This window comes from Colossoma macropomum, unplaced genomic scaffold (assembly GCF_904425465.1).
Source record: "Colossoma macropomum unplaced genomic scaffold, Colossoma_macropomum, whole genome shotgun sequence".
NCBI lineage: Eukaryota > Metazoa > Chordata > Actinopteri > Characiformes > Serrasalmidae > Colossoma > Colossoma macropomum.
In genome coordinates, this window is record NW_023494792.1 from 51,287,295 (window position 1) to 51,306,668 (window position 19,374).

At 40.1% G+C, this 19,374-nt stretch overlaps 1 protein-coding gene across 4 annotated transcripts; it reads right to left on the reverse strand.

Annotated features, from left to right (window-relative positions):
* Window positions 1-134: 134 nt before the first annotated feature.
* mcm10 (minichromosome maintenance 10 replication initiation factor) lies at window positions 135-18,091 on the reverse strand. Of its 4 annotated transcripts, none has more exons than XM_036577508.1 (18): window positions 17,879-18,091; window positions 10,493-10,729; window positions 10,025-10,318; window positions 9,668-9,878; window positions 7,936-8,101; window positions 7,644-7,811; window positions 6,492-6,608; window positions 6,206-6,399; window positions 6,025-6,095; window positions 5,631-5,744; window positions 4,379-4,496; window positions 3,997-4,225; window positions 2,708-2,840; window positions 2,481-2,620; window positions 2,144-2,257; window positions 1,439-1,584; window positions 420-462; window positions 135-311 (listed from the first exon to the last, which is right to left on the reverse strand). In XM_036577508.1, exons 1-18 carry the CDS (start codon window positions 17,883-17,885, stop codon window positions 228-230), a joined length of 2,586 nt encoding a protein of 861 aa, XP_036433401.1. In that variant the 5' UTR covers window positions 17,886-18,091; the 3' UTR covers window positions 135-227. The 4 variants fall into 4 exon arrangements, with proteins under 4 accessions (XP_036433401.1, XP_036433399.1, XP_036433400.1 ...); XM_036577506.1 differs by lacking the exon at window positions 17,879-18,091 and adding an exon at window positions 17,150-17,299; XM_036577507.1 differs by lacking the exon at window positions 17,879-18,091 and adding an exon at window positions 17,112-17,260.
* Between the last annotated feature and the right edge of the window lie 1,283 nt (window positions 18,092-19,374).

Sequence of the window (19,374 nt, forward strand, 5' to 3'; positions counted from 1 at the left end):
AACACACAAACAAATAAAAACAGACAAACAGTTGATGCCAACCAGCATGTGAGGTAAAGAAAAGTGGAGCTGCAAATCAGCTGCAACATCTCTAATCCACTCTGTCCTCTTATGCTGACCTGAACATGTTTTTAATCAGCATTCTGCCAAAGCCTAAGCCTGAGAGAGGTTTCCAGCTTCACTACTTTGTTTCCTAGAGCAGATGGAGCAGAGGGAGGCTGTTGGCTCTATTTCATACTGTTGAAGAATTTGGGCTGCTCTTCACCACGTGGCAACAGTAGCTCTCCTCCAATCTTCGGCCCATTCTTCTCCTAGGGGGGACAAAAATGTACAAGTAGGGAGATGAGTGCAGGAGTCAAACTTAAGGCTTAGGCCCACCCCCAAAATAGGGGCCACATTTCTAGAAAGTACTGTGGTACCTTTAACATGCCATCTCTTTCCCACTTGAACAGGCCACAGTTGCTGAAATAGAGAATTCAAAAGTCAGCACTCCATCCATATGAACACAGATACTTTCTGAAAACATAGTATTTATCTCTCTGTATTTTGGAGTCCTATCCACATGAAAAAGGTCACTGAAAACTGAACCTTTAGGGCAATTTTGATCCAGTCCTACTAACATTACATTAATATTAATATTACATTAATATTACAGGAAACAAACTTCAACACATGCATTTTAGTGCATAATTACTGTTTATTTGAGTTTAACATATTAGAAAAAATAAAGCATGAAACAAAATACCACAGTCATTGTTTTTTTTCTCCCCAATATGCTAATTGCCGCAAATAAACAGTAATTGTGTATTAAAATGTGCAGAAGTATGCTTTCTATAGATTTTTCACTTGTCATTTGATGAGGGCACCTAAACTTTGGCATACAACTATATTTTAAAGTCAGTTTTCTAGATTTTACTGTTGATGGGTAGAAGATATCCTTTCTGAAAAATATGGACCAGTAAAAGCATGACCTGAAATAAATATTTTCATGATTAAGTTCCATTCATTTCTGTTCAGATAATTTTTCCTTCTCCAGTGGAGTTTCCCATTCGGAGACACAAGGCTTTGATGATAGTGATGATATGGTCAATGCTGATATGAATGTTGAGGATGTGTATCTGACATGACTGATGATAATATTGGGTTTGACTACATTTTTACTTAAATTTAGTTTCACTTTATCATTATACCATCAGTTACCATTCATTTTCTTAATACTTTTAGACATAGCCATTGTGTGATATTTTGCACAATCCACATTCATAATGCTCCAGGCTGTTTTAGGATTCTTGCATGGATAGAGAGTTTTGTGAATGGTGATTTTTCAGAAAATGGAGAGTAACAAACGTGTTTTCTGAAATATCTGAAAGTGTGTGGGTGAAGCCTTATCCCATGAGCCAATAAAACCAAAGAAGCTGCGACTTCTTTTCTCACTTACCTGCAGGCTGTACTTGGGAAGCGGGCCAAGCTGATCTTCCTCTGGCCACAGGGGCATTTAAAGAAGCGCTTGACAGCATCATGCCAGTGATAGTCGTGCTTCTCCTCCACACAGCGCTCGGCCGGCTTGAAGTGCGTGTACTTGCACTGCAGATCAGAGCAGCTCATTAACCACTGTGGCTTACTGTGTTGTGCACATGTGCATTAACCACTATGGCTTATTGTAGAGACACTTGGGAACTATTCACTGCTGAATGTTTAAAGGATTAAGCCTTACTCAAATGAGCACCCCTGAAAATATCCTGAGTGGGTGACAGAGTTATGGTCAGGATGTGCCACATTAGTGGACTTTCTTCACTGCTGCTTGGACTTTGCGTACACAGATTTGTTGCTGCATAGAGAAGTAGCCATAGCAGTCTAACGAGGCAGGACCAATAAGTCAAACTTATTTGACAAGAATTAGAAAGAGTTGGGTGGATGGATGTGCACTGAGCCACAAACTTTGAATCAGCATGCAAAGGTTTTAAAAGTCAACAGACCATTCAAAATGTAGACATAATGGTTTCCCACCTTCCACCCCCCCCACCCTGCCCCAAGCATGATACTGAATACTGCATACAGAAGTTACACAAGCTGTCATGGATCAGCGCCCTCTCTCTATGGTTGAGCAAATGCTGGCAAAACAAAGAGATGATGAGTTGCGTACATTTTTACAGGTGACTGCACGACATTTCATTTCTCTGATGCTCTTCATCTTTTCTTCCAGCTTCTCCTTCTGCACCAGCGGCTCAAAGTAGTCCTGCATGGCCTGCGCTTCCACCTATAGGAATATCAATTCAGGGTTATAGAAGAAATCATCTTACATCTACACTACTGTATATTTTACACATACAATTTTATAATAAAGTAAACAGAGTTACAAAAATGTATTAGTCATATATGCAGTGAGAGTGATTTTATAGAGGTGCATTTCTAATCCCTGTAATAAAAGCATGATACCTCTTTCACATATTGCATTTATATTTTACTCAGCTTACACACACCTCTCCCATAATCCAGGAGTTTGTGGACTTTGCATTGAGAATGCGCTGAAACTCCTCTGACTGGATAAATTCTAGCTGTTCCCGCCTCTTCTTCTGAGCTGGCTCCTCCTCCTCTTCCTCCTCAGCAGTTGTCTTCTCACCTGCAATCCGGCAGAACGTTAAGATCATGTGTGAGTTCAGGGTTTGCCTGGATTCATGGCAATGTCAAGGTATTTTGGGATGCACACCTTCAGGAGAGGTCAGGCTGCGCTGCACTCTGGAAGTGATCTCACTGCTGCTGGGCCGCTTGCGCTTCACAGAGTTAGGGTCATCTTTAACAATGGCCACTCCTTTGGCCTGGAGCTTTCTGACTGCAGCCATCTGAGAGAGGACAAAGGAGAGTTAATGCTACAGGTCCACAAAGACATGAGATCAGCTTATTTAGTGGGAGTGAAAAATGGGTGACCACTGACTCTTTTAGGCCATGTTCACACTTCGGCAGGTTTGGTTTAATTGAAATAAACTCTGGTGCAAATGCTTTGTTAGTGCAGTTTTTTTAAAACAAGTGACAACGCTGCCGCGTGGCAAAAAAGCAGACAGACTCCCAGAGGAGGTGAATTTCGGTCCACTTCCAAAGGAACTTTGGAGCGGTTCATTTGAGACTGCTTTCACACAGACTTTTTTTGCTAAACTTGGCTTATTTTCCTTTTGGTTCATTTGGTTTCACATTGCAACGGCTTAAGTGCGCCAAATAACAAACGTGAATGTTCCTAGAATTCTTTGACAGGTCAGAAATTTGGCAGGGACACAAGAGCTTCATTACTTTCACATTTGCCTGCATTAAAATGCCTCTTTTTACTGACCATTTACTAGCTTATCACAGTGTAAGATCCAAATCTACCCCTCACATATATTCTTGATAAAATGTTTAATTTTACCCATCATGTTGCATAATAATAAAGACACAATGTCTACATGTATAGTGATATAAGCACTATAAAAAAATAAATAAATAAAATAAATAATCTCTACTTCTATATGATAGATTGGTTGGATTCAAGCTGATGCATAATTAAACATCATACTTAATCAGGTCAATATCATGGCTTAACCTATCAAAAGTGGGTGTGTATTATTACCTCTTAATAATACTTAATAGACTGCACAGTTTCAGTGGCTGAGGCACGTTCAAAATACACTTTATATATACTTATCATCACACATATCAATTATATTATACATTAATGCATGTTTGTAACAGCAGTTAAACACCCCAGACTGAACAACTGACTAGTGACCTAATGTTCAAATACAGCAGAACATAAATTTAAAAAAAAAGACTATGACAGCAGCTGAATCTCTACAGACGGACACTGATGCTGACCATAACTCTGATTCTCCATCACTATATGTGGTATGTCAGACTTAAACCAATAAAGCAAACACATTTTTGCTTTCTTCATGATGGGGCCTGTAGCTAATGTGCTTATGTAACTGAAGTAGTCTTCCACATGCAAATGGAATGGAAGTTGCACACCTTTGCAGCTGACAAGCTTTTTGAGGGAGGAGGAGGAGACATGTCCAGCAAAATATCCTCCCCCTCCATAAAGCCTCTCCCCAGGGTGGGTACAGGAGGGGCACTGAGACGGCGTGCAGGTGGAGAGGAACCCTTTGAAACCTCTGACCCTGCTTTCTGAGAGAGTAGAGCACCACTGTTTATAGAGGGTCTAGCTGGACCAACTGCACCCCCTGTGTTCTGCAGCACCCTGAGAAACAGGAAAAAAGAAAAGTCAGTATAATAATTCAATGTTTCCTCCCTCAAAATATAATAAGTGAACACATGAGAGTGTATACTTCATAAAGACCAGGAGGTATATACACATGCACATTTATTCACTCCGTCTGTCTAACATACTCACCTCTTCTGGATCTCTTCTGCCCTCTTCTGTCTGGCCTGCAGCCTTTGCTTGTGCAGCTCTTTCTGCTGTTTGAGGAGGTCGGCAGCAGAGATGGACAGGACTGATGATGTGGATGGCTCTGTATTAAACAGAAAGCAGGTGTTAAAATCAATCAACCCACCTTGACTTAGAAAAGGTAACTGCTGAGCATGAGTACAAACTATTCAATGATGTGAACATGGACTGGAAAAAAAAAGAAGTTTTACTTGTTATATTTGATTAAATTATCAAAACTTCAATGAAACATCAAAAGATAAAGAAAAAAAATGATGAAAATAAAAATAAGAAAAGATAAATGAAAAAACAAAAATAAATAATAAAAACAAATACATTAGTTGATAATTTTATAGCTAGATCCAACTAGAATAACAAACAACCATAACAAATAAAAATAAACATAAACAAATCAATTTAGAGTGTGGAGTAAAAGCCATGAGCACAAAGATGCAGCCTCAGGCACATAATTCTAGAGGTGCACCAATTATTGATTTGCATGGCTTATTCCGAATTTTACCGCCCATATTTTTACTTCTTTGTTTTAAATATCCAAAGCTCACACTGTGTGTGCTAAATGAACACAAGTGCACTAGAACATTTCCAGAACTTTTTATTAACCACATTTATATCAAATAAAATGATTTGCTCTTTATTAGACCACACAGACGTTTAAAATTTTAAAAAGAAAAATCAGTTGCCTATTTATTAACCTTAATCAAATAAAATGCTACATCAGAAGGGGGGTGACTGGCTATTTAGCACAATGAGTCATGCATAATTATGCTACATGTTTTGTTACAAGTGTAGCAGCAGCATTCAAATGCAGCACAAGTGCATGTACCTCTCTCACATTTTTGACCTCATAAAATTACAACACAGATCGGCCAGAATTAAAATAATCAATTGGCTGATTGATGATTGCACTAGTTGTTGTATTTAAGTAAAAAAAGCTTGTGATATGAAGAAGTCTGTTTGAGAAGGCAGCCTTTGATAACTGCAGTGAATCAAAACTTTTGCTCTGTAGCCCACTAGTGGTCCACAGTGGCAATGCCGACAGAAAGATTTAAAGACAGCTCATGCACAGTGAAGCAGTGTCCCCAGGAACAGAACTCACTAATTTACCTGTGTCAAGCATCGTCTTACTTCAAGATGCATGTATTAAATAAATACAGAGACATGTTTTTAAAGTAGCTGTAGGAGTTAGCAAGCACATTACCTGCTGACTGAGCTTGTCCCAAGTGTCTCTTCATTTGAAGAGCTCCTGGTGTAGGCATGGACATTAGGGTTTTGAAGTCATCCGAACATCCAGACACTTCACCTGAACTCAGTCCTACAAATAACAAAAAAATTGAAAAATAATTATCAAAATTAAGTAAATAATTAAAAATATATGTATATGCATGCTTTCATTTGCTCATGCACTCTCTCTTCCCCAAACTATTGCATGTTTATACAGGCAGGGAAATCAAACTTCTTATCTGTATCTGTTTTGTTTTTTTTCTTTAAAAGTAAACCAATTGGAAATAAATTCCAATTTGGCTCACAATCAAGTGAAATATGCAGGTAGTTTATACAAAAATCACATCTAAAACCTTTGCCTACGATCTTACCAAGCTTCTTGGAGGGGATAGAAGCCAAAACTGCTTGAATTGAGGGCTGTTTCTTCGGCTGTGGGGCAGTCCTATAAAAAACACACAACAATAATGTTTTCATGACAGATAACCTCTCTCTCTCTCTCTCTCTCTCTGTCTATCTCTCTCTACACCTTATAGAAAGGAGAGGTTAACTCACACTGACGGTGCACAGGCAAGTGAGGACATGCCCCCATAGTGGAAGTCACTCTGGCACAGGCGTTCCCTCAAACCACCCCGGCCCTTTTTTTTTCCAGGGGCCGAGCCTGTGAAGCTGGACTGAAGCTCTGCTCTCTTTGAGCTCATCTTTTTGTACTGTGCCTTAACGTGGTACTGGCAGTACTGACATTCATACTAAATAAAGAAAACACAAACAAATGAATACACATGCAAGTGGCAAAACAAATGAAAATTCATAAAAAAAAAGTTTGAACAGGTGGACGCACCAAGTTGACTAACTGGGTGCAGGAATCCCCGTTCTTCTTCTTAGCCTGGCAAGTACCAAAATCCATGGCTTCCCCCAACATTAGAACCTTCTGTGGATGGTCCACTGTGAGGCAGAGCTGTAAACAGGCAGTATGCTGCATTACTTTTGAGTACAGCCACAACGCAATATACTTTCAACCCAAATGTAGAAGACACCACACTATCTGTGACCGTCTACGTGTCAACCAAAATTCATGGAAACATTACAGCAACTGCAGAGCTGCTCTGGAATTCAGCTGTAGATGCCTGTAAAAATTTCAGAATTTTACAGCACCTCTGAACCATCGGGATGCTTAATCTGTAAAGGAATTGCTGGGAATTTCCCCTCATAAGGTATGTTGGAAATGTAGTAATGTAGAACAGCCTTTTTCTGAATATTACTGGATGAGCATGTTAGCCGGTTAGCATCTCCAGAGCTGGTTGTTAAAGCCAAGCTCTTGCAAATGGTACGTTTACAATGTTTATTTTACTTATCTCAGAGGAAATGCAGAACTTGTATAAAAGTTTTGTGAATCGTTTCAGAATCTTTCAAGAGAGAACTGCATCCAAGAATCGATAATTTATTTTCAACCCATAATATATACACAGACACACAGACACACACACACACACACACACACTCAAACAGGTCTAATAATAGCAGGCAAGATACACACCCTCAAACATGTCTGATAATACCAGGGAAGATCATTTTATAAACTATACTGTACTGTACTATACTATACTGATTAAATAAAGATGTGTCTGTAAACACGCACAAACACACACATCTACATTTTCACATATTCAGACGTGACCAAATTTGTTGGTACCCTTTACAAACTTCCCAGACTGCATCGCTGAAAGCCAGTGTCTAGTACCCACAGAGGTGACAAATCTGGCATGATTATAAATTAGAAACTAAAAATGAATGACTTAGAAATCGGTCATTTAATTCAGGCAAAAAGAAAGTAAACATACTGTATACTCATATCAAATGTACCAACGTCTTTGCAAAAGTAGCTATAGATGCCATTTCCTACCAATTTTAACATTCAAATACAAAAAAATGCAAAGAACCCTGGATACACAGACATTCCTCATTCATCTGTTTCTGTGTGCCTTTTTCTCACCTCATTAGATCCATCTTTATTCTTCATTTGGTTGGGGTTAAGTATGCCAATCACTGTCCCAGTGTCCGTTTTCCACAGGTCTGTGTGAACAGTTCCAAAGAGGAACAGTGACACATTTACCTCAAGGTTACGAAGGTCATTCAGCTTCCAGATACTGAAGGTTTTGCCCTATGAAAGAAATCGGTTAGCTGTAGAGGTCAAATACATAAATGGACAATTCATTTGCTTCAGGCATATTGATCAGTATCATTTCTTATTATATGCAGCTTGCAAAGCTTTAACTGTTGCTTACATTGTTCTTGCTTTGTGGGGTGATTTTACTTATCACCACAGCAAAGGTGACCCAGTCACTGTCTTCTAGATTGTCCCTGGCCAGTCGGTCAGGCAACTGTGAGAGCCTGATCATTTTGCGGTTAGCCATTTTGTGTTCGATTTCTACAGAAGACAGACGAGGTCTCCTACAGAGGAACAGAGGGCGAAGCAGACAAGGACCATCAGTGAACTTAAGGCAGGCTGTTTTTATCTAGGGCTGAAAGATTCATTGTTTTTATATTGAAATTGCAATTTGAAGAGTGCACTTTTTGTCCACTTTATCAGCTCCACTTATCATACAGGTCACACTCTGTACTTTTACAATTATAAACTGTAGTCCACCTGTTTCTCTGCATAATCAGTTAGTCCCCCTGCATCATCAGCACTGCAGTCACACTGACATCTTGGTGTGTTAGCGTGTTGCTATGATACAAATTAATCAGTAACCGCAGTGCTGCTGGAGTTTCTTAACACTATGTCCACTCACTGTCCACTCTATCAGACACACCTGTGTTGTTGGTCCAGACTGTAGATGTAAAGCCAGAGACGATAGCTCATCTCTTGCTGTACAGTATGAGCTAATCATCCTCTAGTCCTTCATTGGTGGTCACAGGACGCTGCCCACAGGACACTGTTGGTTGGATATTTTTGGTTGGTGGATTATTCTCAGTCCAGCAGTGAAACTGAGGTGTTTAAAAACTCCAGCAGCACTGCTGTGTCTGATCCACTCAGACCAGCACAACACACACTAACACACCACCACTACCACCACATCAGTGTTACTGCAGTGCTGAGAATGATCCACCACCCAAACAGTACCTGCTCTGTGAGGGTCCATGGGGGTCCTGACCATTGAAGAACAGGGTAAAAGGGGGCTAACAAAGTATGCAGAGAAACAGATGGACTACAGTCTGTAACTGTAGAAGTACAAAGAGCACCTATATAATAAGTGGAGGTGATAAAATGGACAATGAGCGTAGAAACAAGGAGGTGGTCATAATGTTGTGCCTGATCGGTGTATACACTTCATAAAGCACAGAGAAATTAATTTTGACAAGTGGCTGACTAAAAAGCCATGCCACCTGAATGGAAAATTCTTTTCTGGTAGCTTTAAATTTTGCTTCACACCTAGGTGAACTTCACACTGGCAGCGACATGCCACTACAAAGCAGCAAGAAATTAGTTCATTTTCAAGTTAGCTATTTTGTACTTATTTTTAACCCTAAAAATGGGCGCACTCTGAAAAAGGTTAAGAACTTCCGGTCTGCAGAATTATTGCAATAAATAATGTTATCATGATTTAAATTCAATTACAAAGTACTACATGTAAGTGTTACAGAGGCTTACCCTGTAGCTTACATCTTTCCTGATGGTAACATAACTACCATACAATTATCAACTGGGCGAGCTTCCACTATTACTTAATCATTTACCATGATAAATATTCTCCGCACAGATGGCATTTAACACTCTAAACACCCAGTGATTTTACGTTTGGAAACCAAAACACTGTCAAATTAGTGTGCTGGCTCCCTTCCTCTGGACAAGCTCATCCACTTTATTACATAAATTATCAGAACATTTAATAATACCAATTATTGGCCCAAGGCTCCAGCACAAGTACTTTAAGGTTCTGTTATTGCACAGCGATAAACAATACGGTTATTATCATCTTCAGCAGTGTGGCTTTATCATGAACATCGAATACACACCTAAGCCGGAGACCTGAGAATTTCTCCACAGTAACGTCCTGAGTGACAGAGGGTCTGGGTGTGGCTTGTCTTGCAATGGGAGGAGTTACACCAGCACTTCTACTTGATGGGGGCGACTTCATTGTGTCACTGATTTTAGCGTTAGTCCTTGCTGGCTGCGACAATCTGTCGCTCACATTATGTCCCAGCAGACTCTGCTTTTCAGAGGAGGCTGTAAAAAAAATAAATGCGTATGGTTTCAGCCTACAATCTATTAACATACTTAACTGTTGCAGCAACTAGGCAGCAACTGAAATCAAAAACTTTAACTGTCAACTCTATTTAGTCATTTCTACACACATATTAGTAACCAATTACCAGCTTTGGTTGGCAGTGCAGTCCTCTGTTTGCAATTTGCTTCTACAGGTGGAGACAATGTTGCTTTCTGGGCTGTTGGAGATGACCGGATGCTGGGGTTTGTTTGTAGGACAGGTTTGCCGCACTGCTGGGGGGACGTCAGATGCTTGGTGGAACGCTGTGTTGCTGGTAAAGGTTTGGTACTTGGTCTCTGTGATGAGGGGTTATGCATGGGCTGGGAGACCACACCTTTTTGAGACGCCTCCAGCTGCTGCTGTAGCTTTTGCATCTTCTCTCGCATGCTTTTCAGCTCCTCTAAAGTTTAAAACATCAACGCCAAAAAAATATGTTCAGTAAAATGACAATCTATTTGTTGAGCTTAACAAAAAGTTCTTTATCAGTGTCAAGTAAAAGACATTTTCAAAATATATTTGTAACAGTAAATTATTTGCAGCAATGAACTGCCCATGTTAAATGATCAAATCTCACCCTCCAGGTCCTCTTTAGATTTATTCAGTTCACTTTTCCCTCCTGGGCTCGAGCTTGCTGACTCTATGTCTTTTTCCTCTTCCTCCTCTGGCTCAGCATAACCTTCGCCTTCATCACAGTCGTCATCAAACAGATCATCCAAATTGTCCTCCCCTTCTCTAGCAGCAGAGGTCTCTGGATTCTGACCCTGACTCTCTTCAAAAAGAGAGAGCAGCATGTCCAGGTTTTCGTCCTCGGCTGGTGATCATAAATCAAAAGATCTTTCATTAGAGGCTGTTGCTTCATAGGCTAAATATAGTTGCAGCAGTTACAGTAAAAGGCTGTTAGACATTGACAAAATTCAATGTTTGATAAACCTGTCGGTTATCACGATGACATGAAAAGCAAAAATGTATTATTAATAAAGTTTGCCTTTGACCAAGTACAGACGTTTTGTTTTTTTGGAAATCTAACTAATCTCTCCTATGACCAAATAGCAAAATACAAAATTACACATTTAAAACAACACTGGGTGTGAGAAAAATCTTAATGTTTGATGCATTTTTACACACTTGTAGTTCAGGGTAGAGTAGCTTTTGAGCTGGCAGTTTAGCCTAATGGTTAAGTCACTTCACTCACCGGGAGAGCAGGGTTCAATCCCAGCACTGAGAAGCAGGTATCTAGCTTCTAATGGTTTGTGCCTGCTATGATCTCTTCTGTCACTGCAGCCCTTAACAATGTGTTAATTGCAGAAACTCATGTTGTGATAACTGTAAAAATACGATTTATCATGCAGCCCTATTACAGACAAAGGGATGCACCATACTAAGGTGAGGAAAAGGAGTTTAGTTTTTGTTTGTGTTTGCAATAAACAAACATCATAACATGACATCTATTAATACTTAGTTCTTTCCTGTCCCACATGAAACAGCATATTCAAATCTTGAAATCTTCTACTCAGACAGCAGTTTCCCCTGCAATAATAAAGGAAGAGCAACTTTCCCGGCCAAACTTGCAAGCCTCCCAGCTTGAATGAGATACACAGATTAGGAAATAACTGGAAGGTTTAACGTTTGCTTATCGCTGTTTCTGTGGTTCACTCAATTTTGGGCAAAATTAATTTTCATCCATCCATCCATCATCTAAACCGCTTATCCTTCTGGGTCGCGGTGGGGTGCTGGAGCCTATCCCAGCTATCATTGGGAGTAGGGCAAATTCATTTTCAAATTGTTTTAAATCAATTATTTTTAACTTTAAAGATACACTAAATTCAGATTCCAGATACAGCAAGGATGTGATAAGTGTGTGGCAGGGGGAGCTGGTTTGCGTCAAAGGAGCATGTAATCATCTTGCATCTAGTCACAGTAGGCTAAAACATGCAGTTTAACGCTCTTCTTTAAGTACTGCAGATGCCTGCAATATGTTTAAAAACATTCTTTACAGAGTTCAATTTCAAATTTAGACTCCTGTGGGTGTAAGTGCATGCCATAGTCTCTCTCTGTATCTAAACCTTGGTCAGCAACATCCGAACACTCATCTTAAGTTTTAAAAACAGCTAAAATACACAGAAAATTATATGTATTATGTGTGGCAACAAACATGCATGTCTTTATCCTATCTGAGTGGCCAATAGGATGCATTTGTCTTTTCATGTGCCCTTTCCAACTGTATTGTTTAGAATTAAACACCTCTATGTTAAGATTAAACAATTTGATGATGATGATGATGATGATAATTATAATAACAATAAAAACAAATTAATTATAATTATAGGTAGTTAAGAGCCAAAAAACAAAACTTTCACTTTCCATTTACTTTATTTTTCAAAATACTCCAAGAACTAATGACAAGATTTATTTTAATTTACACTTTTCAGTTTGTTGTAGACGTAACGTTCAGTAAAATCCTCTAATACACTACATGAACTGTTTGTGATTTCCAACATCGTGCCACTGCTTGAAGCAGTTGCGTTTTGGCACCAAGCACAAGGGCACATTGCAATTTGTGCAGTAGATAGGAGTCTTCACTTGTTCTCCAGCCTTCTTGCATAGCTCACATTTCCGTCTTGCACTTGTACCATCTGTTGAATAGTACGCAGGCATGCACAGTTCTACTCGCACTGGCTGGGGTGGTGGACGCTTTGGAGAATGGGATTTTTTACTAGAAACATTCGCAAGTTGAAGCAGTAGCATTTCCCTGAAGACTTTTTGTGTGACAGGGTCTTCTCCACGTGCCTTGGCCATTTGCTGATGAAGGATAAAGCTATTGACAATCGCAATGTCAATAAAATGGAAAAAGAACGTCTTGTACCACTTCTTTACTTTGTGGAGAACGTTGTAGTATCCAATAAGAGCATCGGAAAGATCTACGCCGCCCATGTGTTGATTGTAGTCTTTGACAGCAACAGGAATCGGAACCTCGGTTACACCCCATTCACCTTGCTCATTTTTCACTCGTCTCTTCACCGTGTCACCTGCGTAGGCCTTGTGCATTGTAGAACACATACGCACCTCTCTTGTGTCCATCCACTTCACAAACAGTAGCTTCCCACGTCTGCACCAGCGGATGGTTCCTCTCTTCGCTCTCTTTGGAAGATCGTTCCTTGTTGTTTGTGGGAAGCCTTGCCAATTGGTACGGAAGGTGCCGCATGCAAGGGTGTTCTCCTGTAGCAGAGCAGTGAAAAGGCCGGGGCTAGTGTAGAAATTGTCCATGTAAACCTTATAACCCCTGCCCAGCAGTAAATGATCCAGCAATGTTATCACTACATCATAACTAAGCCCTTTTCCTGTAGTCGTGGCCCTTTTTCCCTCATACACAAAGAAATTCCATGTGTATCCACTGGCGGAATCAGCAAGGACAAACAGTTTGTAGCCCCATTTGGTGGGCTTTGCTTTCATGTATTGCTTTAGTCCACTTCTTGCTTTGGAGGCCACCATGCGCTCATCTATGGACAGTTCTCTGTAGGGGTGGAAAAAAGTTAGGCATGCTAAATGTATGTCTGAGTAAAGGGGTTTGATCTTGAATAGCTTGTCATATCCTGGGGATCCTTTCTTCTTCATGTTTTCCGCATCTTCCTGAGGATCGCAAAGATGGAGATTGCTCGAGATAGCTGCAAACCTCTTGCCTGTTATGACTGAGGAGGGGAATGCAAGCCTGTAAGGCAGTTTTCGGCTCCAGTAATCTTTCAGATTCTTTGTTTTTACCAAGCCCATGTAAATAACGAGAGACAAATAGGCGTAGAACTCATCGACTGTGAGGGGAACCCATCTGTTCTTTACAGCTGCTGCTGATCTATCTGTCTCTGCAAACTTGTTAGTGTTATCCACAATAGTTTTGATAACGGAAGTGCTAAAGAACAACTGGAATAATTCCAGAGGGGAGTACATCACGTGTGAGGCGAGCTGCGGCCCTGGTGGCCGCTCTGGCAGGAAAGGAGGGATACTGGGCTGTTCATCTTCATCGTTGATGTCATGCCACTCTTCCTCTTCCTCCAGTTCTAAAACATGAGGTTGTGCTCTGGCTCGCTTTAATGGTGTCCCTTGTGAACCAAAAGCAATGTCAGATGCAGAGCAGGAACGTCCTCTTTTCACTGCTGATGGAGGTGCTTCTTGTGTGATTGATGTTGAACTGGGCACATGTGTACCAGCTGAACTAGGACAGACAGTACTTGTTACTTGTTGTGCCCGAGTGGGGGTGATGGGCAAGGTCTGCTGGCTTTTCTTTGTCTGCATTTCATTTGGGAGCTCCCACTGCTCATAATCAGTCCTTTTAAAAAGAAAAAAAAACACATATTATAAAAGTGACAAAGTCACAAATTGCTCTATAATCTTAGAAAACAATTAGAAACAGAACACAAATAGCCAACCTATAAAGACTGCTTGACCCAGTCTTTTGAATGTAATGTCAATGGACATACATATTTACAGCCATGTGAAGAAGTAAGTATGAAAAGCTTTGACCTTTACACTATATTTGGACATACATTTATCTGGTCTTCATTAAACAATGGGGACAGTAATATAATTTAACAAGTGTCACTTAAAATTAACATTTTTGTCATCCTTTATTTAATTTAAATGAAAAGTAATGCTATTTTCTTGTGTGAAAAGTAAGTACATCCCTACATATATCACCACTTCAAATGTGTCAAACTGAAATCAGAGGACTGGCCAACATGCAATCATGGACTTAACTATGAATTCTCTTTCCTACCAGAGTGCCATCTATCAAAGTTGAAGCTGAAGAAGTGGACTGTCCAACAAGTTAATGATCCCAAACATATAAATAAATTGCAACAACGAATTGCTCAAAAGGAAACACTTCTGGCAAAGGGAGCGATACCAGTTACTGAAGTGAGGGTCAACGTATGTCAACGTATGCAAAAAACAAGCAAACATACTTTATGGGATGTACCTACTTCTTCATATGACTGTAGATCAGCCACAACAGCTCTTACTGTATAAACAAGATGAGGTAACCAGTCAAAGAAACATTTTTACATACCTGTCAAAAATAAGTTCGTCTTCAGAGGATCCCTCAGCCGAACCACAGCTCTCACTACTCTCTGATTCCAGCAACTCTTCTGTTTCACTTTCGCAGTCCACCTCCTCCACAGCTTTGCCATCATTGTAAAACATTTCGTCTTTAATTTCCCAAATATGTCCGGACGCCATTTTTGGGTCTTTAACGAAAACTTAACTTCTGAAGGGTTAAGTTAAGGGGGAAAATGTCTGTTAGGGCACCTCTTCTGTGGTTTGCTTTTATATTAACATTTCTGATTGACGTAGCGTTTGAAAGCTTAAGATTCTCAACGCAGGACCTCATGTTAAAGTTTCAGTCGAACGCTGGACAAGAACAGACTCGGCACCCCATGAACCTAAAAGCTTTGTTGATTCTACTACTCAATAAATGAAAAAGTTAACACTCAAAAGTCACAGACAAACAATATGGTTCCTATAATCATCCTTAAAGAGAAGCAGGACACACGGTAGTTATGTTACTTGTCGGTAGTGATGGACTTTGTCTTTCTCTACACTAAATACCCAAAATAATAATCTGAAGAATTGAAAAATTCAATGTGACACAGTAATGCTGACATACCAAAATCAGTCACTATGAATTTAGAAAGGTTTCTGCTCTTTTCTGATTGTCGTGTATCTAAAAAGATAAAATGAAATATCAATATTTTAGCCTTATACCTGCATAAACATCTTAATGCAAACGCATCAATGGGTTTTAACTACACAGCAGCAACCTAAACTTGCGGCTGCAGCGAGCAGTCTCACCGGAAATGAAGTTAAGAGTAGGCGGTGTGTAATTTGGGATGAAATATCAACCGAGCAAATATTAATATGCAATAACACTCTAATCAATGAACAGGCTGCAATATGCATAACACGCAATAGAATCAATGGCAGAACCAACGAGCGCGCACAACACTCGCTTTTTATCGTGTATGATGAACAAAATTTTGTACCTTAAAAAAACAAGCATGCAAGGCTGCAAGTTATGGGCCGAGCAAAGAAGCACAAAGCCCGTTCCCTGACTAGGCTACTGAAACCAGAAGGGCGGATCGAGAAACCTCAGGTCAGTCAGTCTGACTAAACACCAGTTGCACAGCCTGTTTGTGCAGCACCGCTGTCGACATAAGCTAATCAATGCAAATAAAAGCCAGGATTTTCGAGCAGGTGTGCTGTAAAGAGCTAAACAACACAACAGCCCGGTTTACGCACAAACACACAAGCACAGTCCGTTCACGACAAGAGGAAACGAGCCTTCAGACCCGACTGCCATATTCCGCTCTCTTTTTCTGTATCTTTCGAATGTAGATGCAGAAATGACCATGCGGATAAATCACTGCTGTGGACAGCAGCAGGTAATGCAGTGCAGAGAAATGCACTGAGTTCTACTGCAGGAGAGAGGTGGACCGACGGAACCTCCATGCGAGCTAAGTGAGCTAAGGGACCTCGTTGTGCTGCACAAACATGTTTAGCCCATTCAAAGACCACCGTAGGCGTGTCATCATTCTGTAGTCGGCGCCATGCTCTTATGCCCATATTAGGAACTCCGGGTCTAAGCCCGTTTTCTCTATGGCCAGAATTAATGGGGTTTTAGAAAAATCACCTATATCGCACCAGAACCCAAAACGTTTTGTCCTGTGAACATTCTTCTCTCGAATAACATTGGATCCTCTGAATTACGAGGTCGTTAGAGTTGCGATATGAACATTGCTACATGTAAGCTAAAGCTACTGCGCACTGAATTGACGTCATTAGACTGGCAGCCTCCTTAAGCGCGCTTTGATAGTACGGTAGCGTATTTCCATGTACAAACTGAGGGCAGATGAAAACAACAAATTTAGCCTATCAAAATATCGCACGAATACAGTGGGATGCTCAAATCAGTATGACAAGGAAAAAGGCCACATAACCTGTCCTGATGGCCTAAAATGAATCGTGTTAGTTGTACCTCGCACCTCTAACAGCAGATGTCTTTGATTAACATACTTTTCATAATTTTATTCAGTCAATTGAGGATTTATATTATTCTGCTATACCTCAGTATTATGTGAACAAAAGGCTGAATTTAACATGATACATTAGCGTTAAATGACTCAATTTTTAAGCTATATCGTTCTTACATATTTGGCGTCTAAGAAAATTCATAGAGTATATGGACCATCGAGGCTGAGGTCACTTCCTATTCGCCAGCTTCTTGTTCGAATTTTCCCGGTCCACCTTAAATGGTGCAGCTGCCACATTCTGGCGCATGAGATTCTGGACTGTAACCACTACAAAGATTCAGGTAAACCAAGGTGGTTCATGCCTGTTTAAGCGAATGGGGCGAAAAAGGACTTCAGTTCCTGTCTGCTAGTCTTGCGTCAACCGCTTCGCCCCGCCCCCGTCTCCGTCTCCCAGGGCAACAACAGCAGTCTGCGCTGAAAGACTGGGCAGCGGGCTAAACAAACCCCAAACACAACCGTTTTTTCTTAAAATCGGCTCGTCTGAAAATGCGTTTTTAGGCTCAAAATACTTTCAAGACTCTCACATTTACAAAAGTGGACACAACTTCGGTGTAATCATAAAGCGGGGGGAAATAAGCGCTAAAGTTGGGTGAAAGTGGCAGAATTGCCCGCTGGTGTGAATGGGGGCTCGAGCGTCTGTTGTCTGCAAAAGGGGTGGATGAGCCCCCCCCTCCCGCTCGCCAAGACCACGTCACCGCGTCCCCGGACATATTGACATAGTGGCTCTCGGCTTCATGTATGCTCTCTGACTGCGAGACCATTTAAGGTGGAACGGCAACATTTAAAAAAAGCTGATGTCAGCTTTGTTATAAACCAAAGAACATTTAAAATGTCAGACCCTGACACTAACAGGTTCAGTGTGAGTTAGACCAGGCTGTACTCACCCGTCATTCTGCCCAGTCCTCTGCTGTGATCTGAGAGTGCTCCAAAGTGATCAGCTCAGCAGATCAGTGAACTCCTTAATGACTGTTCGGTACACACAGACCGATAAAACTACGAGTGACAAAGAAAAGACAATATCGCGAAAGCCTTCATATTTCTTAAATATGATGTGACGATAACAGTAAAATGTTCACTGTTATTTTCCTCTTGCACTTCTGTGGTGGCGCGAAAATGTTAAAGCACGAAGGACCCTAAACCCACGTCACGACAAGCGGATACTCTAGCGCCTGTTACGTTTAAACATGTAGCCGTGTCTGCATTTTTAGGTTTATATTCACATTGTTTGCCGTGTGGAGGTCAGGCTGTATCGATATTGTTCGGTTGATTAACTCTGCGATTCTGTTCTTTATGATTTTTAAGGGCGATATTGCAGTTCAGGATGTGTCCATGTTCGCTGATCTTCAAGTCATTTCCGCCTGACAACTTTTCGTCCACATGCAGTGGAGATTGTCTGTTCCTGTTTTACATGAAGCCCGCCGGGAAGCGCACTTTGTTTGTCAATTGAGCATCTTGAAATAATTACTTATTTTCTTTTAATCTTAAGCTGTTATTTCGAAACAATAAGTTACTTCCTCGAACTACTGACTTAGTATATCAAAGTATATCAAAATAATCTATTTCCTTGAAATAACGGCTTGGTGTGTCAATATTGGCTGCTTATTTACTCAGAACTTTGCCTCGAAATTATGACTGCCCTTCTTGAAACTGAATAATTTCAACACGTTGGGATTTTGCCTTAATAACTCAAAATCTCTAGAAGATAATTCATTTCATAATACTAAGTCAATATTTCGAGAAAATAATTTTTACATGGTAATATTTTGAGAAAATAGGATGTGATATACTAAGTTAATATTTTGAGAAAATAAGTATTTTTAAGATAATAATTAATAGAAATTATAGAAACCAATTATTATCATTATTTTGAGATAAAAAGTGAAAATTTTGACATGCAGCCTGTAACAGAAAGACAGTGAAAAAACAAGATGATTTTTTTCTCTACCTGGCTTCAATAAGCTTTCATACTTAAATCATAATCAATAAAAAATGTTCATTATTACAGTTTGATAGATATTTATTTTGTCCATTACAATGGACATTAGTTTTGAAGAGCAGCAACATTCCAATTAATGTTTTCAGAGCTGTTTCAAACCAACCTGAAAGCTTTACCAATGTTTTTTTCTGTTAGGGTAACACAGTTCATTTCAAGCAATAAAATTATGTTTTAAGATATTATTTAGTTTGGAACACCTGCTCACATCTCACATACTGTGATTTTCGTATTTATCGACTTTAGGCGCGTTTGTTTTCATTGTGGGTCTGTATTTGTGTTTGCCTGAATGTGTGAGTGTGTGTATGTGCATGCCTGGTTGTATTCAAATGTGAGTGCAGAATGTGTGTATGGGCCTATAGGGACCACATCCTTACTAGTTTTATG

Excerpts from the sequence above, each read along its gene's own strand:
- mcm10 (XM_036577505.1), bottom strand. The coding sequence starts at position 13,120 with ATGCGGCACCTTCCGTACCAATTGGCAAGGCTTCCCACAAACAACAAG. Across the intron at positions 6,400-6,491 it reads GCACCCAGTTAGTCAACTTG|TATGAATGTCAGTACTGCCA; the intron begins GTGCGTCCACCT and ends TTCTTTATTTAG. Across the intron at positions 312-419 it reads AAAGAGATGGCATGTTAAAG|GAGAAGAATGGGCCGAAGAT; the intron begins GTACCACAGTAC and ends TGTCCCCCCTAG.